Source organism: Eretmochelys imbricata, chromosome 5 (genome assembly GCF_965152235.1).
Source record: "Eretmochelys imbricata isolate rEreImb1 chromosome 5, rEreImb1.hap1, whole genome shotgun sequence".
NCBI lineage: Eukaryota > Metazoa > Chordata > Testudines > Cheloniidae > Eretmochelys > Eretmochelys imbricata.
In genome coordinates this window covers 112602673-112629882 of record NC_135576.1, presented here as the reverse complement: position 1 = coordinate 112629882, position 27210 = coordinate 112602673, and the positions used below count along the sequence as shown (strand labels likewise).

The window sequence follows — 27210 nt, the reverse complement described above, 5'->3', positions numbered from 1 at the left end:
GCGGCACCGTGGGCACAGCGGCCTCTGGCGGGGGAAAGGGGTAATTGCAAGAAACCTCTGCTCGGCGCCGGGGGGGGGGGCGTACCAGGAACCAAAGAAACAATGAAAGGGAAACGTCTGGGAGCTCCCGCCATTCCTCCGTTTGCTCTGGGGGCTGAGTTTACCTCGCGTAGGTCCAGCTGGTTAAAAGGAACCCCGCGTTGTGAACGCTTCTTACTAGCGTTCACTATTCTGAGAACTCCCTCCAAATACCCCCATGGGGGCGGTCACCAATGCTGGGGGGGGGCAAGCTGCTGCCTGCCGCTAAAGTCCAGCTAACCCCGCTGAAAGCAAGAAATCTTGAGAGACACCGGATGCAGGAGGCTCTTCTACATTAGGGCACCCGCTGGTTTAGCTGGGCAAGTCCCCGCTGCGAGGGGGAGGTCCTCTGGGTGCACTGCCCGGGGAGTAAGACCAGCTTCAGCGCGGAAGTCTGGTGGATGAAGCCGAACAAAACCAAAAGGGGGCTGGTGGGAGGGACGCTGGATGTTCACAGACAGCCTAAGAGCGCCAAGACAAATAGCTTCCTACGCCGGATCGGCCAGAGCCAGCCGAGGAGAACGAGGAATGACCACGTAAAAGACCCTGCAGAAAACGGCAAAAGCAAATAGTCACCCAGCCAGAGCGCTGACGGTAAAATGCCCCCGAAGCCCGGAAGCTCTCTAAGAGCCAGACCCCGCTTCGTGTCCCTGGAACTCGGTTTTTGAATGCGAACCTCCTAATGCAACCCCAATGACCGTACGCTTTACCGGGGTGCCAGAACGTGGCTGCTTGTGCGGGACCCACAGAGCTGAAGGAGACTGCTGATTGGCCCTTGGAAAAGCCTCTGGGGGCAGGGGGGCGGGATGGAAAGATGCGCCCCTTAAAGACCCACTCCGCCGCGCGCGGTTTTGCGGCTGAGTTGCGCGCGGGGGCTGCGAGGGCGTTAGCGCCGCACACACGTGCCCGCCGGAGTCCCTGCCCCAGGACGCCGCAGGCTGGACGCTCCTTGGTTTCCGGGTGCGATTTAAGACTATATAAAGAGATTGGGGTCTTCACGAGCTGGGAGATCACCTTCCTTCTTCCTGCCGTCGATCATCAAAGACACGTGAGCGAATACCCTCCAGGTGTATCTGCGGGAACAGTGTTCTTGCTGCGTGGGCTGCTGAGCTGCTGTAGAATTCCAGTTCCTGCCTGAGGTTTGCTGGAACCTGAAGTTCTTGCCCTTCAGGACGTGCCGCAAGGCTAATCTGTGCGCTCAGGCTGACAGTCTGAGAACATGAGTGCCTCAAGTTAGGCTCCTGTGTCCCTATTTAAAAGTAAATTTTAAATAAGTAGAAGTAGCCTGACTTCTTAGGGGTGCTGAATAGGCTCCATTCCTGTAGACCTCATTTATATTTGTAGGTGCTCAGCACTTCTGAAGAGCAAGCTCCTTTCCTAAATACGGATTTTTGAGTCCTAACTTCAGGCTCGAGTGTTGTTCCTTCCCCCTCCCCCGTCTCCTTTTCTGATTGGAAGATATTCGTGGTTGCTTGAATGGGGCAACAAAAGGAGTTAGTGGGTTCTTGGATGAAATTTGGAAAGTTTGGTTTTAGGTCTCTCTCTTTTGGGGAAGGGGGTGGCTGTTAACTATGGCATATTGATACATGAGCAGGGTGGGGGATGGAACCATTTTAGAAAAAAAACAAAACTTTTCCCCACTGGATTTCAGAGTGTAATTGGCCAAATAACTAGCAACCTCAATCCTCTAACAGAACAAAGGTTTGCGTTCCAGAAGGGCTGAGCACTTGCAGGGAGGTGGTTGGTGGATAAATGTTTCAGGGGTAACTTTATTCAAAACCTCCACAGGCCTAAACAATGAATGGAGCATAGTTTTTGCATATATGTGTAAAAAGGTGAGAATCAAAGTGGAATCTATGGACCAGATCACCCTCTCCCATTAAAAAAGCCACAGGACATGGTGAATGCACAGCACCTCTGAAAAATGAGGTCATACATTTTCATTATCAGTGTCATTACATTCACCTTCCTCTTATCCTCTGTCTTTGTTAAATTTTTTCTTCATACTGCCAATTACTTACAAAGATCCAGCCTTGCTTCTGAGTCATTTGCTTTTGCTCTTACTGTCAATTGTAGTCCTAAGGTTTCTTATCTTGGCAGGCCAGAGGCTGTGTTGCTTCCTTTGTACTATAGCTTGAATACTGACTGTTTATAGTTTGTCTTCCTTGATAAGAAATATCTGGAAAACTTTTTGTGTTTAAAACAAAAATGTTTTTTCAACTGCTAAAAATACCTAGAATTGTTTCCAATGGTTCACTGAAAAAATAATACTTATTTCCTTTCCTAATACACAATGTTCTCCATTTAGCCACCTCCACCATTGGGTACAGCCCTGAACTCCTTATCTGGGCAAAATCCCACTGGTTCTTTTGCAGATTTTTTTATTATTTTGAATATCTTAAATACACTTTTGCTGCTCCATAATAAAATTTATACCATTGCCTTAGTGATGAGATTGAGTCCTGTTGCAGCTTCACACACACATTAAAAGAGGGATTGCTGTGCTGAAAGACTTTTTTTTTTTTTCTAGGCATCCACTGGGAAGCAAAAGAGCCCTGGTAAGAGTTAAGGAATTTAAAAGGGGAAAAAAAAATTAGATACTATTTAAAGGGTCCTCTGTTAGACACTGGATTTTTATTTTTATTTTATTTTTTTTTAAAAAAGCTCCATTTAAAAAAAATTGACATTTTTCTATTGATTTTAAAAATGAACTGTTGAAATTTATATTAGATTCAGCTTCTTAAACAGCAATTATAAACAATGCTTTATAGTGGTCAGCTCAAATGATAGCAGTTCTTTACTACATCATAAACTCAAGCAACTTCTGTGCAGCACTGATTTTTATACATGGATTAAGATCCATTATTGAAAAAGATTAGTGTTTATTCCAATGTAGGAGTACTTGGCTGTGTGGTGTTAAGTTCTTGATTAATATCCTGTGGTCTGAGGTGATGATTCCCCAATTTTTTGCCCCAAATCCACATATGCCTACACAATGAATAAAACATAATGTGTTTGCATTTGTGTGTCAGAGGGGGAGTAGCAAAGTGCAATGTAAAGGTCAAATCACCTCCTCACATTGGAAAAAAGAGCAACAGGAGAGGGTAAAAAGAAAAGGAGTACTTGTGGCACCTTAGAGACTAACAAATTTATTTGAGCATAAGCTTTCATGAGCTACAGCTCACTTCATCGGATAAGTTAAGGTTAACTCCATGAGGTACCCCTTAGAGTTTTCTCTAGATCATTCCTTTGGAGAGTTTGGCTCCCAGAATCTCTTCCCTGGCTTCAGGTCCCCTGAACTTCCTCTAGCTTTCTGGTAGCCCTGCTCCGCCTGAGCTGTACAGGCAAGGACTCTTCCATCAGCCACCACTTCTCTTCTGATAGTCTTTATTTCACATGGACATGAATAAACACACATTTCTAGATGTGTTTTTCCCCTTTCACCCAGGTATTCAGCCTTGCAGGATTGTTTCCATTAGGATAAGAAATTGATTATGAGTTAGGGATGTTCTCAGTGTAACTTTTTTTAATTTACAAAAACTGAACACTGTCTTGTTTTCCTGAACATGGTAGAAACATAACGGCAGGCAGTTCCTTTGCTCGGAAATCCTCACAATCACTGCTTCAGTGAGCTTTTTGCTTTAGAAGCCCTGTCTCTCTGCTTCTTCTCACAGTCATGCTCACTTCTTCCCCTGGCTTTCCTCTGTCTCAAACACAGAGTGCAAACCAATATCCTGGCCCCTGCTTTTGCAATCAGGGAAACAGCTCAGTCCACATGGTTTAGCTCTTACCTGAAATATAGGGTATTTTCTTGGGCAGTAGCCTCTTTCCCCCCCCCCCCTCCTTTTTTGCAACTCCTATTGAGCCTGTAAGAGCAGTTGGCACATCCATTGGCTTTAATGAGGTCTATGATTGTCTTTGAATCCAAGATTCCCTTCATGGCAGCCATTAGCACCTTTCAGCCCAGCATAAAGACTCAAAAAGTTTGCTTTAAGATGGTGAACGTTTTAATTTAGGGCCATATCCTGGAAAGGGTTGAGAGTCTCCTGCCATGGTCAGAAGTCAATGAGAGTTGAAGGTGCATAAGACTTGGCGAGTGGCATTCAGCACCTTGCCAGACTGGGCTCTTAATGTTTAGGGCTAGCCTGTGAGCCTCTTGCCCACGCTGGTAAGCAGTTACTCACACAAGTAGTTCAACAAAAATCAAGTGGGACTACTCATGTAACTGCTCGTTACCGTGAACACGAGGCTCACAATCTGGCCCATAGTAATTTGTTTTGCCCTGACTTATGACAACCACGTTTTTTAGACTCCAGATACCAAGCCATAAAACTCAGATAACCCTCTCTGCAGAAGTAGAGAAGACCAGAGCAAGAGAAACCTTTTAAATATTCCAGTTAACTTTTTCTATTACCTGTTCCTCTTCATCAATTTTATCTTTCCTAGTACAATGTCTGGTTGAAATAATCACTCTCACAAAGATTAAAAGAATGAGGCCCCCAAATAGAAGGTATTTAAGATTCAAAAGTACTTGTCAAATAAAAGTTTGGAAAGAGTTTATTTTTAAACAATTACTTTGCTCACAGCTCTTGGGCTTTAGGGATGTGGCTGTTTGTACAGTGCATTTAAAAATCACAACATAGAGATCTGTGTCTCTTCCTTTTGAGCGAGACTGTAACCTTATAATCTTTCCTGAGTGAGGGAGAGCGTACAGCTGCATGGCTCCAGGAGCAGCCAAGACAATGAGTCACAATTCCACTCCTGCCTTGGGGAGCAGCTAAGTTACTTCACCCCTTTTCATCCAGTGTTTTGGTCACTCTTTGCTGTGCAGCCAGTCAGCTACTCTTATTGGGGATGGAGGAAATGAGCCATGGTTCCTCCCACTCTCCACCCTTCACTTCCTCATTAACTACTCTGTGGGCAATGGCAAGGGAGTATCTGTATTCTCTTCCATATTTTGAGGCACAATGTCACTGAATATCTTCTTGCTCTTGTACTATGAGGGAGGGGAACACACATTCCTTCCTTACCTTCTGTAGGCCATTAAATATTTTGTATATATTTTTTTTGTCATGTTTCCCCTCTGATTTGTCTCTTCAGTTTGTCTTTACAATCTCTCTACATCTGTGAGCATTTCCATGCCCCAGCCACTCCTGTTACCTCTTGCTTATCTGGCTGTAATTTTGCAATATTTATAAGTGGATAAGTCAGCTAAAACATTACAAAAATACAGGGTAAAGCATTGTAATAAGCTACAAATTAAATTATATCAAACAAGATGAAATACGGGTATCTTAACTTCTGCAATGCCTCTGGATGGCCTCTAAAGTGATAAGTAATATAGTCTAATGGGGGACACATTCACTCTATTAATCTACTCCATCTGTGACAGTGTAGATTGCTTTGTCCTGTGTCTCATTATGTGTATTCTTGCTACTTTGATATATTTTGTCATGTGTAGTTATTTAATATATTAATCTTCTAAATTATTTAAAATGCAAACATCTGGATTAAATAAATCAAACACACACCCAGCAAATCTTGTATATACAGGATTGCATCTGACCAAACATTTGCACGTTTCCATACTATAGGCATAAAAAGTGCAGTTTCCATTTCCAGTGAAGTAACAGAAACAGCGTTATGTAGCATATTTATTTGCTTTGGAGTCACTTAGAGTCTGCTGAAAATTAAATACCATCACTTTATCTTTTCTATTTATGGATACTTGTTTAACTGGCTTCTGTATCACCCTATGCTCTTCTCCAGAATAATCTGCGTTTAATTTTGCATGCTTACTCTCAACTGGCCTTTGAAAATACCTCTTCTGACTAACTGCAAAAACTAGTGGAACTGAGTCCAGAGGAACTATTTGTAATAAGGCAAAAAACAGGCCTGAGGTAGTGCCTGCAGAAGAATGATAAAATGAATGAGGATCCCTTGAGTTAGTGGTTCCTTCCTTTTTACTAGGAAAGTGTCTACTTCTTTGCAGTGCTGCTTTCAGTGACGCTGGGGGGAGAAAGGAGGAGGGGTAACCTCCTAGAAAACAGCTGTTGCAGCTGTGACCAGAGAGGGAGAGACAGATGCAGCAGCAGTGACCTATCTCCACACCAACTAGTAACTCTTGAGCAAAGGCAAAACCAGCAATTCAACCCATTCAACTGCAGAGAAGAGGGGAAGGTAAAGGGGGCAGGGATATGCATGCAGGAGGAAACATACTTTTGTGCTGGTTTTCAGCTGTTTGTCCTCGTTCCCTGCCTCCCTCAGTTGTAACGCTTGTGGGGGGTGGGGAGAGTTGAACTAGAAGCTCAGATCAGTAGGACAAAGGAAACAAGGGCAGCAGATGGGGTTTTCTACTAGATTTTTTTTTTTCTTTTTTTAAATCCTCACTCTTCGGTTTCCATGAGCTATTGCTTCATCGGTGTCTATTTTATTAAGTAGCAAGTGTTCCCTTGAGGGTGGTGTGGAACTGTATAGCTACTAATGGGGTACTGTTCAGCTCTTTAAGCTGTTCTGGGAGATTCCTCCCTTGGAACAGGAAGTGACCCTGGCCACAGTCTGTGCCAAAACCTACACAGGTTGTCATGATCTCTGTCCTTTGGATGTACTATTTAGTATCATAATGGAGAGAAGCCTTAAGAGCAGGGGTTCGCCAGAAAAAATTCACTCATGGCAGCCAGAAGACCTGGGCATTGGAAGCAGCAGGTGGGACCCGGTTGCAGGGCAGACAGCCGAAGCCCCAGGGAGAGCGGGGCCAGGCAGTTGGGGCTGGCAGCCTGAGCCCTGCCCCCGTGAGCCAGCCGCCCAAACCACAGTGCTCTGCGCGGGGCTGGCAGCCCAAGCCCCAGGGAGAGCGGGGCAGGGCAGTTGGGGCTGGCAGCCTGAGCCTCTGTGGTCAGTGGGACCTGCAGCCTGATCTCAGTTGACCGGGGCTGTCAACAGGGTCCAGCAGCAGGAGCCCTGTGGAGTGCAGAGGAAATTTAAACTTAAATCCCCAGAAATATTCATTTTTAGGAGGGGGTTCATGAGATTTCACAGCTTAGTCAAAGGGGTTCGCAGGCTGTTAATGTTTGGGAACCACTGCTCTAGAGGGTACAGTGGAGGTTTACAAGCCCACTGTCAGATGCAGACACCCAGGTGCTAATGGTGACAGTCATCACAGAAACACAATACTATTAGATAAGAGTAGTAGTAATATGTAGTTCTGTAATCAGCCTATTTCTGAAAAAAATCTGACTTTCCAAACTAAAGCTGTTACCATCTCACATTCTCGGCTGGACAACTAAAGCATAAGCAGGTATATGCTATCTGCCTGTATATTTTAGGAGGAAATAGGACACCCCCATTTTGCGAGTTATGCATGCTGAGGGAAAACAGAGATCTGTTATCTAATGCAGTCTCTCACTTTCCCAGACCTGTGGGTGTGCAAGAAAAAGCAAAGTTTTTCTTCTGAACAAGTTGGGATCCGCCACTGGGTCACAGCATCATAGAGGTTTCAATGTATTTATGCAAAGTAATGATTATAACATTATAAAAATTACAACTAAAGCACTGTCCATAATGAACTGAGTGGGCTGGGTTTGTTTGCAGTGATGCATATCACTCTGTCTCTCCATTCCATTCAATTCTCAAAACAGGCAGGGTAGTGAAATGCATAATGTTCCTAAAGAACCTTTCATCTGAGGATCTTAAAAGCAGTTGACAATATTAAGGGATGTATTCTTAGATCACCCCTGTGAAGTAGAGAAGTATGTCACCCCCATTATACACATGGTGAAAGAAAGGTACAGTGAGCGTGTGTGACAGATGTAGGAATAGAACAGCTATCTCCAGACATCCCATCCTGTGCTTTATCCAGTAGGCCATGCTCCTAAGAATGCTGCAGGATCAGGCAATCCAATGTAAATGTGTATGGATTCCTGCTGTCAGCCCAAAAAAAGCAAGAAATCTAATTAAAGCCAAACACCTTTGACATTTTCCCTTTAAGTGGAAACAATGACAGTGGAGTTTTGCTTCAGGCCTGTGTAACAGGTTCCCTCTCAGAGCATTTATTTTTGCTCTTCAGACATAAAAGATGCTGCAACTCACATATAGGAAATATCATAGCAAAACAATTGGACTTTCTAATTTATTATTTTTCATTCCATTTAAATCCTCTTTCTTCCTCAACAGATTTCCCCTCTTCCCTCAAAGGCTCTGCATGGTAGGAACCTTCCATGGGTGAAGAGGGCTGGGTAAGACTCCTTTTGGAGCTCCTCAAAGACACTTCTTGCGTAGTGCCAGAAGTCCATGTGGAATGAAGAAAAGTACTTCCAACAAACAGCCTAAATGTGCTACTTACACTGTTCTTAGCCACTGCCAGCCTGGTGTAGGAAAGCCCCAGAGTCCAGTGTGGTCCCTCATAAGACAGTGTGGAATGCCATCCTCCAGGTCAACCCTTCACTTAAATAATGTTAAGCTCTCTTATTTTTGGGTACTGCAGTTAGTGCCTAACATTACGTATTGATGCCAGTTACAACATAGTCCCTAACACACTTACACAGCTCATCAGGATGAGTTTTAAAACAAAACGACAGGTATATTGGCCAAACATTGGAGAACACTAGCGCATAGTTAGTATTTATAAACATCCTCTTGGTTACCATTTGTTCTCACATAAGTGGTTTAAGAGTTCACATACGCCAGATATTTGGCTGATGAAAGGTTCAGAGGAATATCCCAAAATTCTTGGAATAGTTTCAAACTATATTGAGGAAAATGCTACAAATTGTACATACGAGAGAGAGAATATATGAATTAAAAAGGATATAAACACAGTGCAAAGCCCAGGTACTATCATTAAACTGTGGTGGCTTTTGACTAAGCAATGGAGGATCTTGCCAGAACCTCTTAATATCTAACAACTTGTTCATATTTTTCCTATTGTTATAATATATGGATCCAGTTACTGGTTATTAATGGTACTTGACAGTAATGTTCATGTTCGGTGTAACTTATTTTTCCGTTTTAGGAATTTTTTTTCCTTAGTGCAGTAAGCTACACAACCCAGAGGATGTCAGCCACTATTAAATCCTGTAGGGTTTTAGTGATATCTATAAAACAGTATAGGACTTTTCCATAAGGTGTTTGTACGAATGTATGTAATGTGACAATGGGGGCTAGAACACTGGAGCACCTCAGAGTACTGGAAAATAGAAATAATACAATCAATTTATCTTTCTTCCTTCCTGGCTTGTGGGAGAAATAGCTTGATTGGCTGTTATGTGTGAGAGAGGAAGACAGACATTACAAAGGGAAAGTCATGTCAAAGAGATGAGTTTGCACTTAATTCTGATCTAGGCCATTCAGTGTCTGAGTCATCCTTAGACATTGCAGGAGCAAATTCCACAGTCTAGGTCCAGCTCCTGTGAGAGTTCGGTCTCCCATGCTCACAAAAATCCCATTGTTGGTTGACATTTACATGCTTCCAGTAAAACATAACCGTTGTGGAAGGCCCTGGTGATTGGAGAAGAGATCTTCCAGGCAACCAGGGTTTATCCCTTGTATATCAGGAGGGAGCGCCTGATTTGGACTCGATAGCTCGTGGGCAGATAGCAAGGAGAGCAAAACACTGGAGTGATATTCTCATGGTGGCCTGTTGGGCTGATTCGTTGTATATCAGTTGGAGCTTTATTCTGGCTGTGAGGGTTAATTCCTAGATATGAGTTGCAATAATCAAGCCTGGAGGACATGAATATGTTGATCACCATGCCAGATAACGGATGGTCCAGTAGGTAATGAACTAGTTTAGGACGGGGGAGACTTAGTTTAAGACCCTGCTCTACCTTGGACTTTGTGTGACCTTAGGTAAATATCAAGGCTATGTCTACACTTGCACTTTTGTTGATAAAACTTTTGTTGGTCTGAGTGTGAAAAAACACAAGTTTAACTGACAAAAGTGCTGGCATGGACAGCGCTGTGTCGGTGGGAGACACTCTCCTGCCAACATACCCACCGCCACTCCTGGGGGTGGTTTAATTATGCCAGCAGGGAGCTTTCTCCCACCGGCATAGAGCAGCTACACGGGAGACTTTACAGCGGCGCAGCTGCAGTGTAGACCTAGCCGAATCTCTCTCTCTCAATTCCCCACATGTAAAATGAGAATAACAGAATTCCCCTACCTCACTAGGGTGCTGTGAGGATAAATACATGAAAGATTGTGAGGCACTCGGATACAGAAGTGATGACAGCCTTAAAAGCACCTTGGAGTGATTTATATATGTCCACAAGGAAGGAGCACGATTTTCTGGCTCTTGACATACACACTTCTTTAAAGTTTCAGCTCCTTTTCCTGGCAGTGGCAGACGTATTGTGTGTGTGGGCGGGGTATAATTTGCTTTGGGACACTGGCACAGATAGTAACATAATACAAAGTAATGTATTGTGGGTTTGCATATTTACTTTACTGTTCCTGCCTTTACAGCTGTACAATGTACACTTATCTCTTCATCTATTATTTAATCCAATTCTGTGGACATTCCTGGATATTTACAAATATGACCATCAGGTTCTTGTCATTTGGGAAAGGTAAGACTCTTCATTTTACATTGCTTTATCATTTTACTTTAAAATCCCTAAACTGGACATAACAAACTTTGAACAAATGTAGGACTCTCTTTGTTACTGTGTCAAGTTATAATTTGTTAAATTGATAAAATACTGCATCTTTCAATGCAGATGACCATTGGATTGGTTGAACAAAACAATACTAATACATCTGCACTATTTTTATAGCTCTTGCTGCTATGCTGTCTCTCTTCTGCTAAGGACAATTAATATTCCATGGTATTTGATCTGACCTGCCTTAATATTTTGGAAGATAAGAGCTATATTTGGCCCTATGTTGACTGAAGTTCAGGGACAGAAAATAACTGACTTCAGAGTTAAAAATAAATGACAAATATTGGGAATACAAAGGACAAAGGTTTACACACAAACTATAAAGTCCAGGTAGCAGATATTTTATTAAACATCAAACCTTCCTCTATTGCAGAGGAATGTTTTTGAAACCAAATATCCAGGTCCTGTACAGATTTATTCAGTGGTCATTATAGCCACTTCACTTAAAAAAAAAAAAAAAAAAAAAAAAAGTGTGTCAGATGTAGACTATCCCATGCCCTTCTTAGCTTCCCCACTACGTAAACTACTTCCCAGACATTCATTCTGTGCTTGTCTGTTTCCAAAGGTCAGTGGCATGTGAACTTTACTTTTTGACACCTCAGTGGTCTTATCTGAGGCTTGGCATAGAAAGGATTCAGAGATTTAAATAATAGCACTGTGTTTTTTCTTCTTCCCTGCGGTTGTAGATTCTTTGGCCGATACCTTCTATTCTATAGGATTCGTAATGTGCCTTTGCCAGTCGCTGTCCATATTAGAACTCCTGCACATTCTAGCTGGCATTGAAAAAAACTGTTTTCTCCCAAGGTTTTTACAGGTAAGTCAATTTATACTGCACCAAAGAATCCCTGTCTCTTTCTGATTGGATTTAACCTGAGCTGCAATTGGTGACTAGGAGATACTTACAGGACAGAATGCCCCAGCATAATTCCTAATGTAACTTCCAGCAGCTCTAACTCGCTTCCTTGCCCCTTCCCTACAGTTAAGTGTATGCTGGTCAGCAGACCAGCATGTTGGGTATCAGAATCCCCAAATGTATAATGGCAAAAGAAAAACAAACACAACGTAACCTACTGGGTGACCAGTAGAGCAGAATGAGGGGAAGACTCCCTTCATGGACAATTGAGTGCTTCCTGGAGCAGTGTTTATAGTCAGTAGGAGACTGGCTAATTCTGAGGGGTTGAATTCTCCCCACTTCCGTCCTGGAAGATAAATATATCTCCTTGACTTCAATGAGAGACTCTTTTATTCAGGGTATTAAACAGCTTGGGGACCTGCTACTGTCTAAGGCTCTGAGGGACCACTAGGAGGTACTGTGTCAGGAGAAAAGAAAGGAGCTGGGCCATTGGGAGGTAGTCAGGGCACAAACCTCACCTTTAGTGAATTCCAACTGGCTCTGCTTTCCCCTTGCTGTGCTCAGCGTGCCTAGCTGCCAGTTCCTAACCAGTTCCCTAAGGCAGGAACGAGCAATGGGGAGGCACCACATACATAACCATGTGTGAGGAGGAACAGCAACTGGATTGCAAAGTGGTGGCTGAGAAACCCTTCCCAGCAGTTCAACAGGCTCAAGCTGCCTGAAGGAGGCACCGTTTGTTGGTGCTCATTGAGGGGAGGATCTCTTTTAGAGAGGGGTGGGCAGGGAGAGAGGAAGGGCTATGCCTGGGCTGGGTAGGAGGAAAGAGCAGTTCCTTTTTTTGACTAAAGGTCAAAAAGTTAGCACAATCACATGTCCAGACATATAATCAACTTACAAAAGGCTCCAGGGGTTGTGACATTTTATAGGAATTTAAGTGCATACCTTTTGTTGTGGGAGCAAAGAAAGAGGAGAAACCCGAACTATGTGCTCTGGCAGAGAACGAGAGAATTTTGTGTTTATGTTCTCCTGGGAACTCTCTTATTCTCTGCTTTGGAGTTAACTTAAACTTGAGCTTTTGGTCTTCCTCTCTAAGAACTGAAAAGCCAGCAACTCCACACCTCCGATTCCTTAACAGGTGAATATTGATGAAACTGGTGCTACTGTCTGTGGTGCAAAGACAAGCACATTTAGTTGTGTTTTTAGTATTTTGGGTAACCCCCTCTTTTCAAATGATGCCCAGAATAGATGATGTATCTCTTTTGAAATCTGCATTTAAAAAAGGGATTGACTAATACAGATTTTTATCCTGAGTGCTGATTCTCAGGCATGGCGTCAAATGTAGAAAGTCATCAAAATGTAGTTAACTTTTAAATTGAAAATACAAATTCTTACAAGTCCACATGCTCCTATGCGTGCACACACAAAAGTGTGCTGTCCAATGTATCCTGAGGCAAATGCACACACGCCTCATCTCTTAGAGAACAGCTATCTGCTAAGGTTAAGACTATTTATTGCACAGAGGTCAGTCTTGGCTGAGCTCACACGTTCTCTAGTACTGACATAGACTTTATTATGAATGGAATTTACTATGGAAGCTCAGAGCAGGAAAGCCAGCCTGAAGACACGATTCCATGACAATACAATTGCTGTGGATAAACCAGGTTAGATGGTAGTCATGGAAGAAATAACTGACAACTGGAGAGCTGCCACAGCCTCTGTAGACAATGGGCCAAAGGCTGCCTTTCACAGCACTCCCCCCTCCCCATCCTGTCAGGGAGAAGACTCTAATTACAGTAAAACTACTGTTTCCACTGTGCAAATTAGGCAAGCTATGGAGAGACCATGCAAGAAAACTCTGCACCCACTGCACACTATGAATCACTGCAGTGCTCATCAGGGCAGCATGGAGAGGATTGCAGGTGGGGTCTCAGAACTGGGTAGGAATGGGTCAGGAAAGGATAGGAGCAGGTATTATTTGTATTGTAGTTGGACTTAGGTTATGTCTTCACTGCAGAGTTAGTCCAGCCTCCTTCCTCCTGTCCACACAAAAAACCCCCCAGCTCACTTGATGTTAGTTTCAACCCAGGCAAGCTGGCGTGGTTGGGGGTATGGGTTAGAATCTGGGTGCTGCTTTCACTCAAGCTGGTAATCTGCCCACTTTGCAGTGAAGACAGGTTAAATAACTCAAGTGTTGATACAGTTCTCCAATGCCTTCCCACAATTGCCCCCATGTGCCCAGAAGGACAGACAAATTACTCCACAATTCACTCTGAAAGAATCAGAGTAGATCACAAAGAACCATGGGATATGTTGCCAGAAGTCCGAGCACCACTCATGGGTGAGTGCAGCACTACTGAGGATGCACTTAACTAGAGTGTGGCTGTTCACACCTGAATTAGGCTAAGCCTGGGTACTGATTACGCAGGCTAAGGACATACATTTAAAGGCCTCCTCCAGGGCAGTGTTCATGTATGCACACATGGTCCCTGTGCCAAAGAGCTTACCATATAAGATGAAAGACAAGTGGATATAAACAGATGGATGGGGGAGCACAAGGTAACCGTTAATGTTTATGGTAAGTGTAACAAGCAGCGATCACAGCACATTGGTTGCCTGGCCATGGTGCATTGTTCTCTAGACAGCACAGCTGAGGTGAATTTTAAGGAGAGATTTGAATGTTTACAAAGAGGGATTGTGCAATCTATTTTGTCCTGATTGAATCTGATTTCTTGCTGTCTTGCTTACTCTTAAAATGGTCAAATTGTACTGTGGAAATTTGAGCTTGCGTACAGGACTGAGTGGATGCTGGGATGGGGTAACTGTGAGAGAGAGGAAATTCCACTTTGATCTTCATGTACTGAATGAGGACGAATGAAAAACAAAACCATACTGTTTACATTTTGTGAAATGACTGCACATGCTTCCTTTTCCCTTTTTAAGGACATGAAAAGACATGGTTTCTAGTGAAATTTTTTTAAGAGTATCAGGGCAAATACTTTACCATAGTCAATTAGGGATTGTAAGAGCGAGAACACAAAGCCACATGCAAACCCTCATTTACACATAAAGCAGAATTTTTTTTCTTTAAACAAACAAAAAAAACCCCTACTTTCTTCCCAATTTACTAAGGTACTAACTCTGTCAGCTGCTACAGATCCCTGAGAGCCTGTGAGGAACCCCATTGACTTAAGCAGGGTTGTTGCTGGCAGCTTTTTAGTTTAATAATTTCTGAAGGCTGCTCTGTTAGTCCCTTTCATCTTTGCTCCCTGGCTGAGACTGGAGTCTGATTCACTCCCCTCTAAGAGTTTACTTTGTGTTAACATCTGAAGGGAAAGATATGGCCAGAGAGCAAAGCTTAAAATCTGTGGCATATGTTAAAGATTTTCAAGAGGAGGAACTGGATCCAGCGGGGGGGGGGGGGGGTTGTGTTCTGTTTCTAGATAACTAGGGGCTGGCAACAGGAAATCCGTTCTCGCATCAGTTTGATGAAGAATAAGATGATGCGTGGACATTCTGCTGTATCTGACAGATGTGGAAGAGCTTTGTTGTTAAAATTATAGTCTGTGCCCAGAGTTCCACACAGGAACTGGTAAATAAGATATAGAAAAAGTGTTGTACAGACATTCTATTCTAGTTGTGCAGTGTTCCTTTCATGACTTCATAAGTGGGTAGATACTTTGCCCATTAAATAATTTAAATCTATGAGAGTTAACAGAACAGATTGTGTGGGTCACTTGCTCAGCTGGTATGACGTCAGTGTAGCTATCTTGGTTTACACCAGCTGAGAATTTGTCCCTATATTTTAAACACTTTCAATGCAAGTATAATCCAGAGTGGATTAACGTCAGGCTTTTGGGAGGATTACACAGGCCTTCAGGATTTTTGTTACTGCTAAAGGCATGAATGCAGCCTGGGGACCTAAGCTGAAGGAAAGAACAGGGATGCCAGACTTAGTGTAATACACACTAGAGTGTCATGACATCCTTGTTGCTGAAGTGATCCAGAAGTTGGAGATACACAAACCATGCATATGAGTAGAAGGTCATTATTACTGTAATTTTTTTTCTTGTCAGATAACTGAGAGAATCATCATTTTATTTGTTATCACCAGTCAAGAAGAAGTTCAAGGGAAATATATTGTGTGCGTTTTATTTTTCCTTTGGAATTTACTGGATGTGGTCAGGTAAGAAATCGGTCACCTCATAAAAGTAAAGCAAGCGCTTCTGTCACATGGAGCTATCCAAACTCAGTGCATGCCATCTGATTTTTTCATTGTTTTGACCTCGGCAGAAACACATTTTTACGTTTTACACAAATGTTCATATTTGATAAGGCACCCTGGGGTTTCTAGAATAACTGGTGTATCAGTTAGGCAAACTGAACCTATTACCATATTACAAGAGTCAGCCCCTGCATTCAAGTTTTCTATTTCAAAAGATTTGACCTTTCTGACACCAGTTGAGAACAGCAGCCCAGCCTTTAAGGAAGGCCGTTCCCGAACGCTATCTCCAATACCTTTGCTTTGAGGTAAAAGCAACATCTCCTTTTTACAGCTCACGTAGGCCACGTCTACGCTACACGCTAGGGGGTGATTCCCTTGCTCACGTACACGTTCTCGCAGCCGCTGTCCCTGGGCTAGCGTGAGTGGAAACGGCAGCAGTGCCACTGTAGCAGCAGCAGAGGTATGGCTGAGCCCGCACCCACCAGTTTCAGGCAGGTTTATACTGTGCATGGGTCAGCCATGCCTCTGTTGCTGCTGCCCATGCCCTTGGATACACGGCTATTTTTACTCATGCCAGCTCAATGAGAGCTACTGCAAATACATGTAAGTGAGCAGGGGGAAGACAGCCTTAGACACAAGACTTGTAGTACAGTAACTCACAACTGCAGGCCATTCATTAAGATTTTGATCGTTATGTATCAAGTGGACAATGCATTTCAGACTGCAAAGAGACCTAGTTCTTGCCCCTGTGACCTGAAAGTTTAGGCTAGATAGGGCATATAAATGACACAGGGAGAAATCGCAGTTGGCAAAGAGCATAGGAATAGAAAAAAGATTTACACAGCATGAAGTTACAGGTGACTTTCAATGGAATGTGTGTTAAGTCACTTACAATCCCACCCTGTTAGTTTTTGCATTGGACATAAAACTCACCCTGTGCAGGAACAATGTGCCTCTGTGGATTTCTGGTTTTTTTTTTTACTTACATCAAGGAAGACATGTAGGCTTAAGTGGCACTTAAGCAGTGCATAGCCCTTGCACCAGTTCTCTGCAAAGGGATGATTTTCACCTTGGATGTGTTTTTGTTCCATTATTTAAAATTCATTCATTTGTACTGAGATGACCTTGATGTCACTGGAGAGGTAGCTGAAAGATGTATGGTATGAAGAGAGCTGGAGAAGGAAGATGAATGGCATATGGGATCAAGATGTTTGTTCGGGTTCTAGGTGAATTTGTTTTAATTTTTTAAAGATTCAAAGGTAAAATAAAACCCAATGAAAATGCACTCTTCAGCTAATGCGAAAAAGAAAACATCAGAAACAAAAAGCTCCAGCATAGAATTGTCAACATGTTGTTATTTACTATAATCCTTAAAGACCAACTATTACAGTCAAAATAATGGCAACCATCGAGTATGCAAACGGATGAGACCTCCTACATATTGTCTCCAGCATAAATGTACGGTTCAAATAATAATGTAAAATGTTAGTATTGATTTAGAAATATTTTGAATCTAGTTTACTTTATAGTTCCTCCTTATCTATGGAGAACATATCTGTCTAGTTCCTTTTCCTTCGTTTGTTCACCATGGGGGTGTGTGTGTAGGTACATAGATATAGACTTAATCAGATTTGCATCACAGTCAGCCATCAGTAATGGATACATTAGCCCTGTCTGCTTGATTGTGTTAGACTCATTAAGTGTTCTGTTATGTCTTTGAGGCACAACTTCCTTGGGGGGTGATTGTTTAGGAGAAGTACCTGCTCCTTAAGAGAATTTCCTTCAACTATATTTTAAAACATACCAACAGAAAATTCACTGGAGACAAACCCCAGAAAAACAGCAGCTGTCAAAGGTTATATTTATTTTCAATGTTTCCCAGCCTCTAGGGAATACTTACATTGTCTTTATTTACTGATTAGGGTTGAGCATCTGAGAAAGCATTATTTGAAATTACAGAATTCGGTGGCAGATTTTCTAGTGAGGTATAGTAGCTTTGTGCCACAGCACTAGTAGATCCAGTGGGCGTGGTATGGGGAAGATCACACCAGCAAAAGGGGATGTTTTGGTGATAGAGCCAGCAGGAGGCTCTTCTTTCATACCTTAACAACCAGTTCTAGATACATTCTTAAAAGAGATGAAGTTTTCTGAGTGTTAGAGCTAATGATACAAGGGAGGGTGAATTCTGCCTACCCCTACACATCTGATCTTTCTTGCTTATTACCAGGTGCAGAGTGTGCGTTTTCTATTGTATTGCAGGTTTGCTTTAAAAAAAAAATCTGGTGAAAAATAAAGGGAGAGAGGAGAAGGAACAGCACAGGTTTCCCTAACCTATTTACCTTTCCATCAGGTGTACCACCCAGGATTTCACAGAAAGTTAATACTGGGGCCACTAGGAAGTTTGCTGAGGGCTGTGTTATCTGCCAGAAACAGTCCCAGCTAATGGTGGCTTAAACACTTTTTTTTAAAGCGATCTACAGTAAGCATAGGCTTTTCAACTGACCAAAAATGTGATCAAACCAGTCTCAAATCTTCAGAAAGTTACTGGGTCACTCAGTTCAAACAAGCTGGTAAGAATTAGACCACCTTGAGAGTCTAACAACCAGGGGTTCTGGATTCCCATTATGCATGATGACTGTTCAATTTCAGAGGAAATTGCTAATTACCATATAGCCCTAGGAAAGAAGTCTCCATTATGAAGCAGCAGGCATTCCACTTACCTGACAATCTACCAGTGTTCTGGAATTCTTGTGCTAGTACATAAACAATTTTCCATTTTACTCTTCTGAGATGGCCAAATCCTACTCCCAGACCCTCCAGGGAGAGACAGTAAGACATACTGAAGGGGGGACACAAACTGAGCAACAAAATGTTCTTAGAGTTCTTCCTCTAAGAAGCATTAGCCTGCATTTCTTGACACAAGGGGCCCTGTGGGCTTTTTTTAATTGCCTACTAAAATCATCTGAGGATTCAAGGGTGCACATAATTGGGATATGGAGACTTATTGATGGGCCCTTTCTGAGAGGGCTGCTAGGTCCTTGGTGTTCTCCTGAGTCCCTATATCTACCTCAAAACTTTTTAGAACGACACCCATGTTGTGTAGTTACTGACTCTGACCCTCAGTTTTTTGCAGTGAAGATAAGGGAAATATTCCAGCGTGTATTTCTGGGCCCCATGATGGGGGGCTGCCCTCTTACTGAACAGTAGAGCCTCTACGACCAGAAGCACAATATAGAATGCACCATATTATTATTGTTTTTATCTCCCCCCCCCATGCCAGTGTCACAAATAAAAACTTTTCAGCAAGTTAGCTGTCTCTGGGTGCCGATGAGAGTTTGACACGAAATAAAATGGGTGCAATTTTTCTTTAACAAATGTCCAGCATTCCACCTGAATGGCTAAAACCATTAGAGTACAGGAATCTGGAATCCATCAATTTCTCAAAATAGGTGACTGTTTTAAAGAGTAAGATGTTTATTCATTCCTATTTTATCAGAATTTGAAAAATAAACACAAGTTCTCCTCTCCCCCCCGCCTTTTTTTTTTAATTCCAGATACACTTACTGCATGTTATCAGTGACAGGAACATACTATGAAGCTTTGACATGGCTGAACTACACACTATGGATTCCAGTATATCCCCTGTCAATTCTGGCTAAAGGTAAAAGGGAGGGAGTAGGCAGGAGGCAAATTACTTTTTTCTGAATCTCACTCAGTAGAATTTGATCATTTTGATGATCAGTGTTTTTGAGAAATAAGACACATTTAACCCCTTTACTCTTATCTACACACTTTTTCATCCTTCTTTCCCCTTTCTCTGTTTCTTTATCTTTGTTTCTTGGTTTCTACAGGACAGTTCCTTTCTCCTGGAAAATTAACAATTTGTTAGTGCAACGAAAGCCACAGAACATCAACCTAGGATGCCGACACTTTTCTGCAGTCCTTCGTGTAGCTTAACTCTAGGCATCCAGTGCAAAGCGCAAAGCTGGCAAATGCACTGGTGCAGCTGACCCTACTTGAAACCAACTTATACATGGTACCATTGTGGCTTATAGCAGTTTACTGTATCTATACTAGGTGTGCACACTATACCTGTAGCTGAAAACCCCAGCAGTGACGAGGACTAAGTAAATATTTGCTAATCCTAGTTATCAAAATGATTACAACTTCAGTCTCAAGAAAATGAATTAAAAGTAAAGCCATGCATGCATGCCAAGTATAGTGTTTCATACAGATTACATTTCTCAAGATAAGGCAGTAGACCAAGACCCATTTTCATGCCTTAAATGTAGTTTTCTTAGAGATGGCCTTTCTCTATAACTCCAGATTTAAAAAACATCAAAACATTATTTTGCAGCATTTGCCATCTATGAATCACTGCCTTATTTTGAATCCTTCGGCACATACTCCACCAAGCTGCCATTTCCAGTTGCCTTATCGATCTGCTTCCCGTACATACTAAAAATGTACCTGGCAATGCTGTTTGTAGGTAAGATTTTCATCTCTTGTGAGCAGGATCTTAATGCCACTATGCTGGAATTCACAAACCTGAGGTGGCAAAAATCGAATCAATGAAAATTCTTTGTAAGCTGTGCCTTCTCCTAGTCAGTTCCCGCATTGACACCTGTGTGTTAAGGGGAAGTCTAGTTCATGTTGCTCAGGAGTTGACTGCTTGGAATTCCAGCATCCCATTTGGAAGTGAATATCTGTTTCTAGAGAGAGGGAGTGTGGGGAAAAGAACTATTAAGAAAAAAGTGGATGGAAAATGAATATAGTGTGTTTGAGTCACCTTCATCATTATAGACATTAATTCAACATAAAGTCCTGAGTTAAGCTTTGATTCTGCTGCCATTTGTAGTCAATGGAAACCTTTCCACTTATTTCCAGTGGGCATTAGATCAGGCCCACAGTGTGTGTTCTTTTAAACTAGGTCTGACATCCTGTACTAAAACTCCTCAAGGCTGGAGGAGATTTGGAGCTAAATGCAAACTTCATAGCTTGTTCCCTCACTTACGGTTACTGTGGGTTGCAGCAAAACCCTGGATCCAAACAGGCCTGCGCTTTGGAGAAGTTTGCATCTACATCTAACTTTCTGGCTGACCCCATCTGAACCCCCTCACATTTGGGTAAAGGGTGCTAATTTTTGTAGCATGTGCCCATCTGTTTTTAAAAAACTCATTGATCCTTTTAGATGAAGTACAGCGTTGGCTGGTTTATAAGGGATTCTTGTTCAATCCTCGACCAGTAAAATGAGGACACTAGTCATGATGGTGGCTGTGGGGTGGACCTGCTAATCTGAAAAAATATCTGTGTACATATGCATCAATGTAATGGCAATAACTGCAGTATTATAATTACCCTATATATAGTAGGTGTGCTTTAAGGGTTCCAGGAAAATGTTTCAGGACCTGCATTGGCTAGATTTATTTACTGAGGTCTCATAATTTAGTGTGTGCATAGTCGTCTAGCCAAGTGAAGGCATCTTCAGTGGCATGATGCAGTTCTAGGCCACTGCTGAAGCTAGTCAGCGGGCATTCATCGACAATGTGCGTCATGTGTGTTGCGGCACAAAGGGCTGTCACGAAGGCCCCCGCAATACTGGTTGGCTGCACAGAGACCTTGCCTGGATCTGGTATTATATCTCATATAATGACAGATACCTAAAAATATAGTGTGGTTAGCTACAAGAATATAGAACCTGTCTGAAAAGCCTTATTCCTGTGGGTTTATTGAGACCACCCACAGGACCATTTGGGTCGATTGGACTCATCCCATTAGGGTTTTCAGGTGCAGGCCTAGGTCCACCTGTTCTTTCTAGGTGAATGCTGGCCCTTTTGGAGTCTGCTTCCCTGCACTTACATTTTATGTTTCAATTTAGGTATGTACTTCATCACCAGGTACCTCTGCTCAGAAAGGAAAGCTCACCTAGGAGCCAGCTACATGAAAGAGAAAAGGAGCTAAGTTGATATCTTGTCTCATAATGAGGAAAATTCTCTAGAACTATTATGCTAGCACATTGTGTGGAAACTTAGACTGAGATTTTCAGAAGTGATTAGTGATCTTATGTGCCCAACTTGGAGCGCCTTAGAGGTTCCCAATTTATGAGGGCAGGTGCTCCACACTTTCTGAAAATGAGGCCTTTTAAGGCATCTCACATTGAGCACTCAAACATAAGCACCTCAAATCTCCCGTCACTTTTTAAAGTCTTGGCCTCAGAAGTTACTCTGTCTTTTTCGAACATAAAATGACAGGTTACAAACTGTGACAAAAAATGTCAAATCATATCAGCATTTCCTATATTTTAATAATGGTTTCCTATTGCAGCAGTAGCATGTATTCTGCATTTTATATTAAAGTAAAATGTCAATGGTATTTTGTTAGTCTAACAGGTGAGATGATAATACAATGTAAATCAGATGTATGAATATCAAATTTGCTGGAACTGCAACAGATTATGAAGCAGAAGCTGGTGGTTCTGCGTTTTGCCACATTCACACAAATACCAACAGGTAAAACTGTTCACAGAAAACCCATCCTCCTCCACTTGCCCCCACATTCTTAAAGTAAATGTAAGTGACACATGCAGTTACAGTGTCTATTCAATACAAGTCCTAGAGGGCATTTAACGTAAAGAAGTAGAAGTTACGATTCTAATATATTCCCAGTAGACACTATTGAAGAATCAGTTTTTCTTACCGGTGACATCCAGATTATTTTGGAATTGAAGAAACAAGACAGACAGACAGACACACTCACTCTTACTTTAACAAAAGTGTGATATAGTCAGTCCAAGAAATACTCTGCCTTTAAAAATAAGACAATGGATTATATAAACTGTGGGCCAAATCCAAATTGTTTCACACATGAGAACTGTCCCATTGATGTCAGTGAGGTTATTTGTGCAACAAAAGTAATTAGGATTTGGTCCCATGAGGTGGGAAACTACTTATATGAGAAGCAAGAAAATAGGATAGGTTTTCCTGGGGGATAAATTACTTTTCTGACTGCACAAGTTACTTGGAAATAACCATAGGGTGACTTGTTCCACATTGGTACTATTTCCCACCACCCTTTGGGCTTGAAAAAATGAAGAGGATTAAAGAGTGAAATGAAAACACTTCTGGTCATGAAAATTCTCTTTCCTATTTAAGCCTCTGAAAAAGTGAAACTTAAGTAGGCTTTTGTCTTAAGACAACATTTGAATAACCAATGAGTGAAGAGCATTTCAAATTGATGATTTAGTGGCTCTAGGACAAGTCCAGAGCCACAGTCAGGCAGCTCAGCTGTATCTGAACTGCCCCTACCTGTGCTACCACGGCTATGCTGCTATTGATGCTTGAACTAGCTTGAGTACGTGTGCATGATTAAAGGAATCATACTCCTAGCTCATACTGTAGACATAGCCTTAGACAAGTATATTTGTATGTTACCTGGGAGCAGTATACTAGACTGGGTACCATTAAACACTTTGCTTTTGCATCTAGGTATTATTGTGTATGTGGCTAACATACAGCACTTTTGGTCAGTAGATCTCAAAGCGCTTTAGAAAAGAGGTAAATATGGTGTTGCCTGCATTTAGGAAATAGAGTGTATATTGTTGTAATGTTATTTAGTTACAAAAGCAAACGTGATGTTTTTAACAATGATCATGTTATCTGTTGAAGGATGGATTTATGGGATCTGAGCAGGGGAGAATTCTCAGTGCAGGATCTGAGGAAGACAGAGGACCCTCTTAAGAATCCTGGGTAGCAGCTGTGCCTGGTGTGGGAAGGGAGTATCAGAGGCAGGGCTGTAGCATGTTACCCAGCAGAGAGTCCAGACAGCACAGCTAGCTGGGGACATGCTGCTGGAATGTTGACAGCCCACCTGAGGCCACTTTAGCCTCTGGAGCAGTTCAGTTTCACAAGGGCTGAAAAGGTGGGTCAAAATGAACTTAGCACACCCCTGCCAACCCATTCCACAGGCTGGGAGCTCTGTGCTGTATCTCTTAGAAGCACAGCCCAGAATCTCACCTTATAAAGCATATCCTGAAAGAGTAAAATGATGGCTGATCCCTAACATTTGTTGAAAAATTATGATATTTTCCATTCTGTTTACATGGTATAGTCTGGTCAAAATTTTCAAACTCAGCTTCCTAAAGTAAGACGCTTTAAGTCTATGTTTCAGCACCCTAACAACTGGCTTATTTTTCAGCTGAACTTTGCACCCACTCCACCAAATGAAGAGAGGGAGTTGTAGGTATTGACTGCTTTTGAGAATCAAGCCATTCTTATATAGGGGTCTAAATCTGAACTTAAGCCAACTTTAGGCATTCAAAAATGAAATTGTTTGCTGAAGTTTGTTGGTGTAAAGTTACTGATCCACAAACCTATTGTAGTTGCTGGTGTTGGCAATTAGCTTTACCATTTAATTGACTGTTTTTACATTGAACCATACTTACGTGTAAAATCCCACCACTAATATTGTATTTCAGTTTGATACATTCATATTTACTTAGTGAACATTATTTTTAATCTGTGCAATTATTTTTTTAATTTTGAATTATAGCAAACCTATTTTAAAAAAATCTTTGGTTGAAAATATGGAAGTTACTACCAAACCTCATTTATCCGCACATGGGCACCTGGAGCATGTAAATGGCTTTCATTTTTACAGTGTGTATATCAGTCAACACTGATTCTGCACTAGCAGGGTGAAGATGTCGTGGGCCAGGTGTTCAAACTCATACTACGTTTGCAGCTGCAAAAAAGTGTGTTTAGTTAATCTCAAACTACTCAAAGAATTAACAGGCTGATTTGATGAATCATGCGCTCATGATCTAGATCAGTGGTGCTCAAGCTGTGGCCTGCTTGTAGCCCAGTCAGCACACAACTGTGCCCCATATGACATCCTCAGGGCCATATAGGTTGTGTGTGTGTGTGTGGATGCAGCCCACATAAACGGGATGAGAACCACTGGTCTAGATGGTTCTTAAGAATCACTACTGGCATGTTAATGGTAATACAAAGGCTACATCTACACTGTGCCCTAGGGGTGTGATTTCCAGCTCATGTACATGTACTTGCATTAGCTCTCATCAATAAGAATGAGAACGGCAGCATGGCTTAGCCGCTTGAAACCCACGGGTACGTGTACACAGTGTAGTGGAGCTATGCCACCATTGCTTATGCTGCCATAGCTACACTACTATTTATACTCGCACTAGCTCGATGAGACCTAATGTGAGTATGTGTACTTGAGCTGGGAATCACACCCCGAGGTCATAGTATAGACACAGCCAAAATGAAAACACACGTCTTGAGAATGCATATGTCTACTGCAATATAAAGCATACACAAGTACCATACCAGATTCTCACTGTTTAAAGGGTCTTGGTTAAAAGAGGCAAATAGCAGGCTTAGAAGATTTATTCATTCACTTCAGCTGTTAAGAATACTAAACTGGGAATAGTAATAAGAGAATAAATATACTAGTGTGGCATATTATGAAGATGAATACTTAACTGAGAAAACCACCATATATAGGATAGCTAAATTATACACTGCTCAGACTAAGGTCACTGCAGTAGACAGTAGGGACCAGTATGGGATTACTCAGTCAATTACTGGTGATGTTTACCCCAGTGCAGAGGGGGCTTCTTCAAGAACCTAAGCACCAATTAAGCTGCTCTTTAAGCTCCATCTTGTGTGGACCCTTGCATTGGGGTATATTTTTCCCTATTTAAGTTGGAGACATAGGCAGCTAAATTGTGAGGCACATGGGTTAAAGGTAAGTAGAGGGACCAGGCCAGAATAAGATTCAGAAAGGGGACTTATAAATGGGAGGGCACAGAGCCAGGAGGGTAACATTAGAAAAAAGGAAAAGGGAAATAAGATTTCAATAGCAGGAGAAATGAAGGCACTTAGAGGGAGGTGAGAAAATGTACTCCCCAATAAGAGTAGCTCCATATTCTTGCTGGGAAGAAAGGAGAAGTCCTATGTCCTCTCAGAGACACTAAGATGCTAAGGAGAGAACAGACCTGCCATCTTCCTTTTAAAATGGCAAAGGTAGAAAAGACCTGCTGTCCTCCCCCTGCTAAAAGTTGACGCTATCTCTGTAGGCAGGGAAAGGGTGTTGTTGGAGTGGGAGATTTGAGGAGACGGAACATTCTGGCATGTAAGGGAGATGGGGTCGTCTTAGGTTTTGAAAAGTATCCAAGCTTCTGGAAAATTATCAAGATCCCAATTTTCTGAGGCCCTGAATTGGAATATTCATGTTTAAATGAACCTGACATTCATCAAACTGTATCTAGCAATGCCCAGATCCCACACTTACCTGGATAAGTGTCCCTGGTAAAACTGTTACAAGGTTAGCAACTATGCTACTATCACAAAAATAGCATTGTTCATGATATAACAACAATGGATGATGAATGCTATAATATGGCAGGATCATAATGTTAACAGAAATTTTGTCAGTTGAAATTAAAGCTAATTTAAAAGCCAGAATAAAGAAATATGTCTTCTAATAAATACACTATGTCAAACAACAATTTTGCAAGATTTGTTTTTAATTTTTCCACCTATTCATATAAAGCTTTCTGCTGTCTGCAGCTTTCACTACACTATTTAAATACCTCTGAAGAAATTTTAATTTCTATCTCACATTCAAAATGTAGCCCAAAGCTTATCCTGATACCAGGGCAAGACAGCTCACACACAATAGAAGCTGGCCTACTGACCAGTCAAACCAAATGACTTTTCCTCTCTGAATCCCTGGGAAGAAAATCCCTTAATACTTGATAGTATAAAATTTCTCTGGAATGACAGTTATTGATGACTGAACATTTCTTCTATTCACTTTTCTCTCAGTATTAAGGGCCGTCTCTTTATCAGATATGATGATGCTGTCTTGTGGCTACCAACCATAAGCCTTAGTCCATACTGCTTTCTTCTTGAACTCTGGTAGAAACCTCAAGGCCAGAAGTGTAGCTGAGAAAACAAGGACAAGTCACATGATTATGTACAGACTGTATAGTAAAAGACAAGAATCACCTGTATCACAATTATTTCTATATTATTTTCATTGGCTGTTTGCAGGGTTCTGCAGAAGCTAGTACAAGGGGGATGGTATTTGAGCCGGGGTCTCCAGGTGCAACCACAATACAAAATAATAATAATAAATAAACTTTTCTCCCATCTCCTCTTCTTGCTAATAATCTCACCTCATTCCATGCTCTTCCCTGTTACTCCCCAAACCCCTTGATGCTTCCATATGAACGGCAGGACACCATGAAAGGGATTAGCTAAGGAAGTGTGTATAATTTCTAGCAAGGGCAGGTTGATCATATCACAATTTGCTCCTCCCATGGGACCCAACCTGTTCATGGCCACTACAAACACTTCCCTGTCCCTGCAAA

At 42.0% G+C, this 27210-nt stretch overlaps 2 protein-coding genes across 12 annotated transcripts in view; one reads left to right on the top strand and one right to left on the bottom strand.

Annotated features, from left to right (window-relative positions):
- The first annotated feature begins 352 nt into the window (after nucleotides 1-352).
- Nucleotides 353-26343, top strand: HACD4 (3-hydroxyacyl-CoA dehydratase 4). Of its 9 annotated transcripts, none has more exons than XM_077817707.1 (8): nucleotides 359-1126; nucleotides 8251-8312; nucleotides 10541-10644; nucleotides 11424-11551; nucleotides 15664-15773; nucleotides 19367-19473; nucleotides 20170-20301; nucleotides 21691-26343. In XM_077817707.1, exons 1-8 carry the CDS (start codon nucleotides 893-895, stop codon nucleotides 21771-21773), a joined length of 960 nt encoding a protein of 319 aa, XP_077673833.1. In that variant the 5' UTR covers nucleotides 359-892; the 3' UTR covers nucleotides 21774-26343. The 9 variants fall into 9 exon arrangements, with proteins under 9 accessions (XP_077673834.1, XP_077673838.1, XP_077673832.1 ...); XM_077817710.1 differs by adding an exon at nucleotides 2609-2636 and having other exon boundaries at nucleotides 1090-1126; nucleotides 8251-8508; nucleotides 20170-26343; XM_077817714.1 differs by adding an exon at nucleotides 2609-2636 and having other exon boundaries at nucleotides 1096-1126; nucleotides 20170-26343.
- FOCAD (focadhesin) overlaps nucleotides 26344-27210 on the bottom strand; it is a 198753-nt gene continuing 197886 nt past the window's right edge. For all 3 annotated transcript variants that reach the window (XM_077817702.1, XM_077817703.1, XM_077817705.1), the window contains exon 44: nucleotides 26344-26782. In XM_077817702.1, coding sequence (XP_077673828.1) covers nucleotides 26709-26782 — 74 coding nt within the window. In that variant the 3' untranslated portion in view covers nucleotides 26344-26708. The remainder of the gene's footprint in view (nucleotides 26783-27210) is intronic.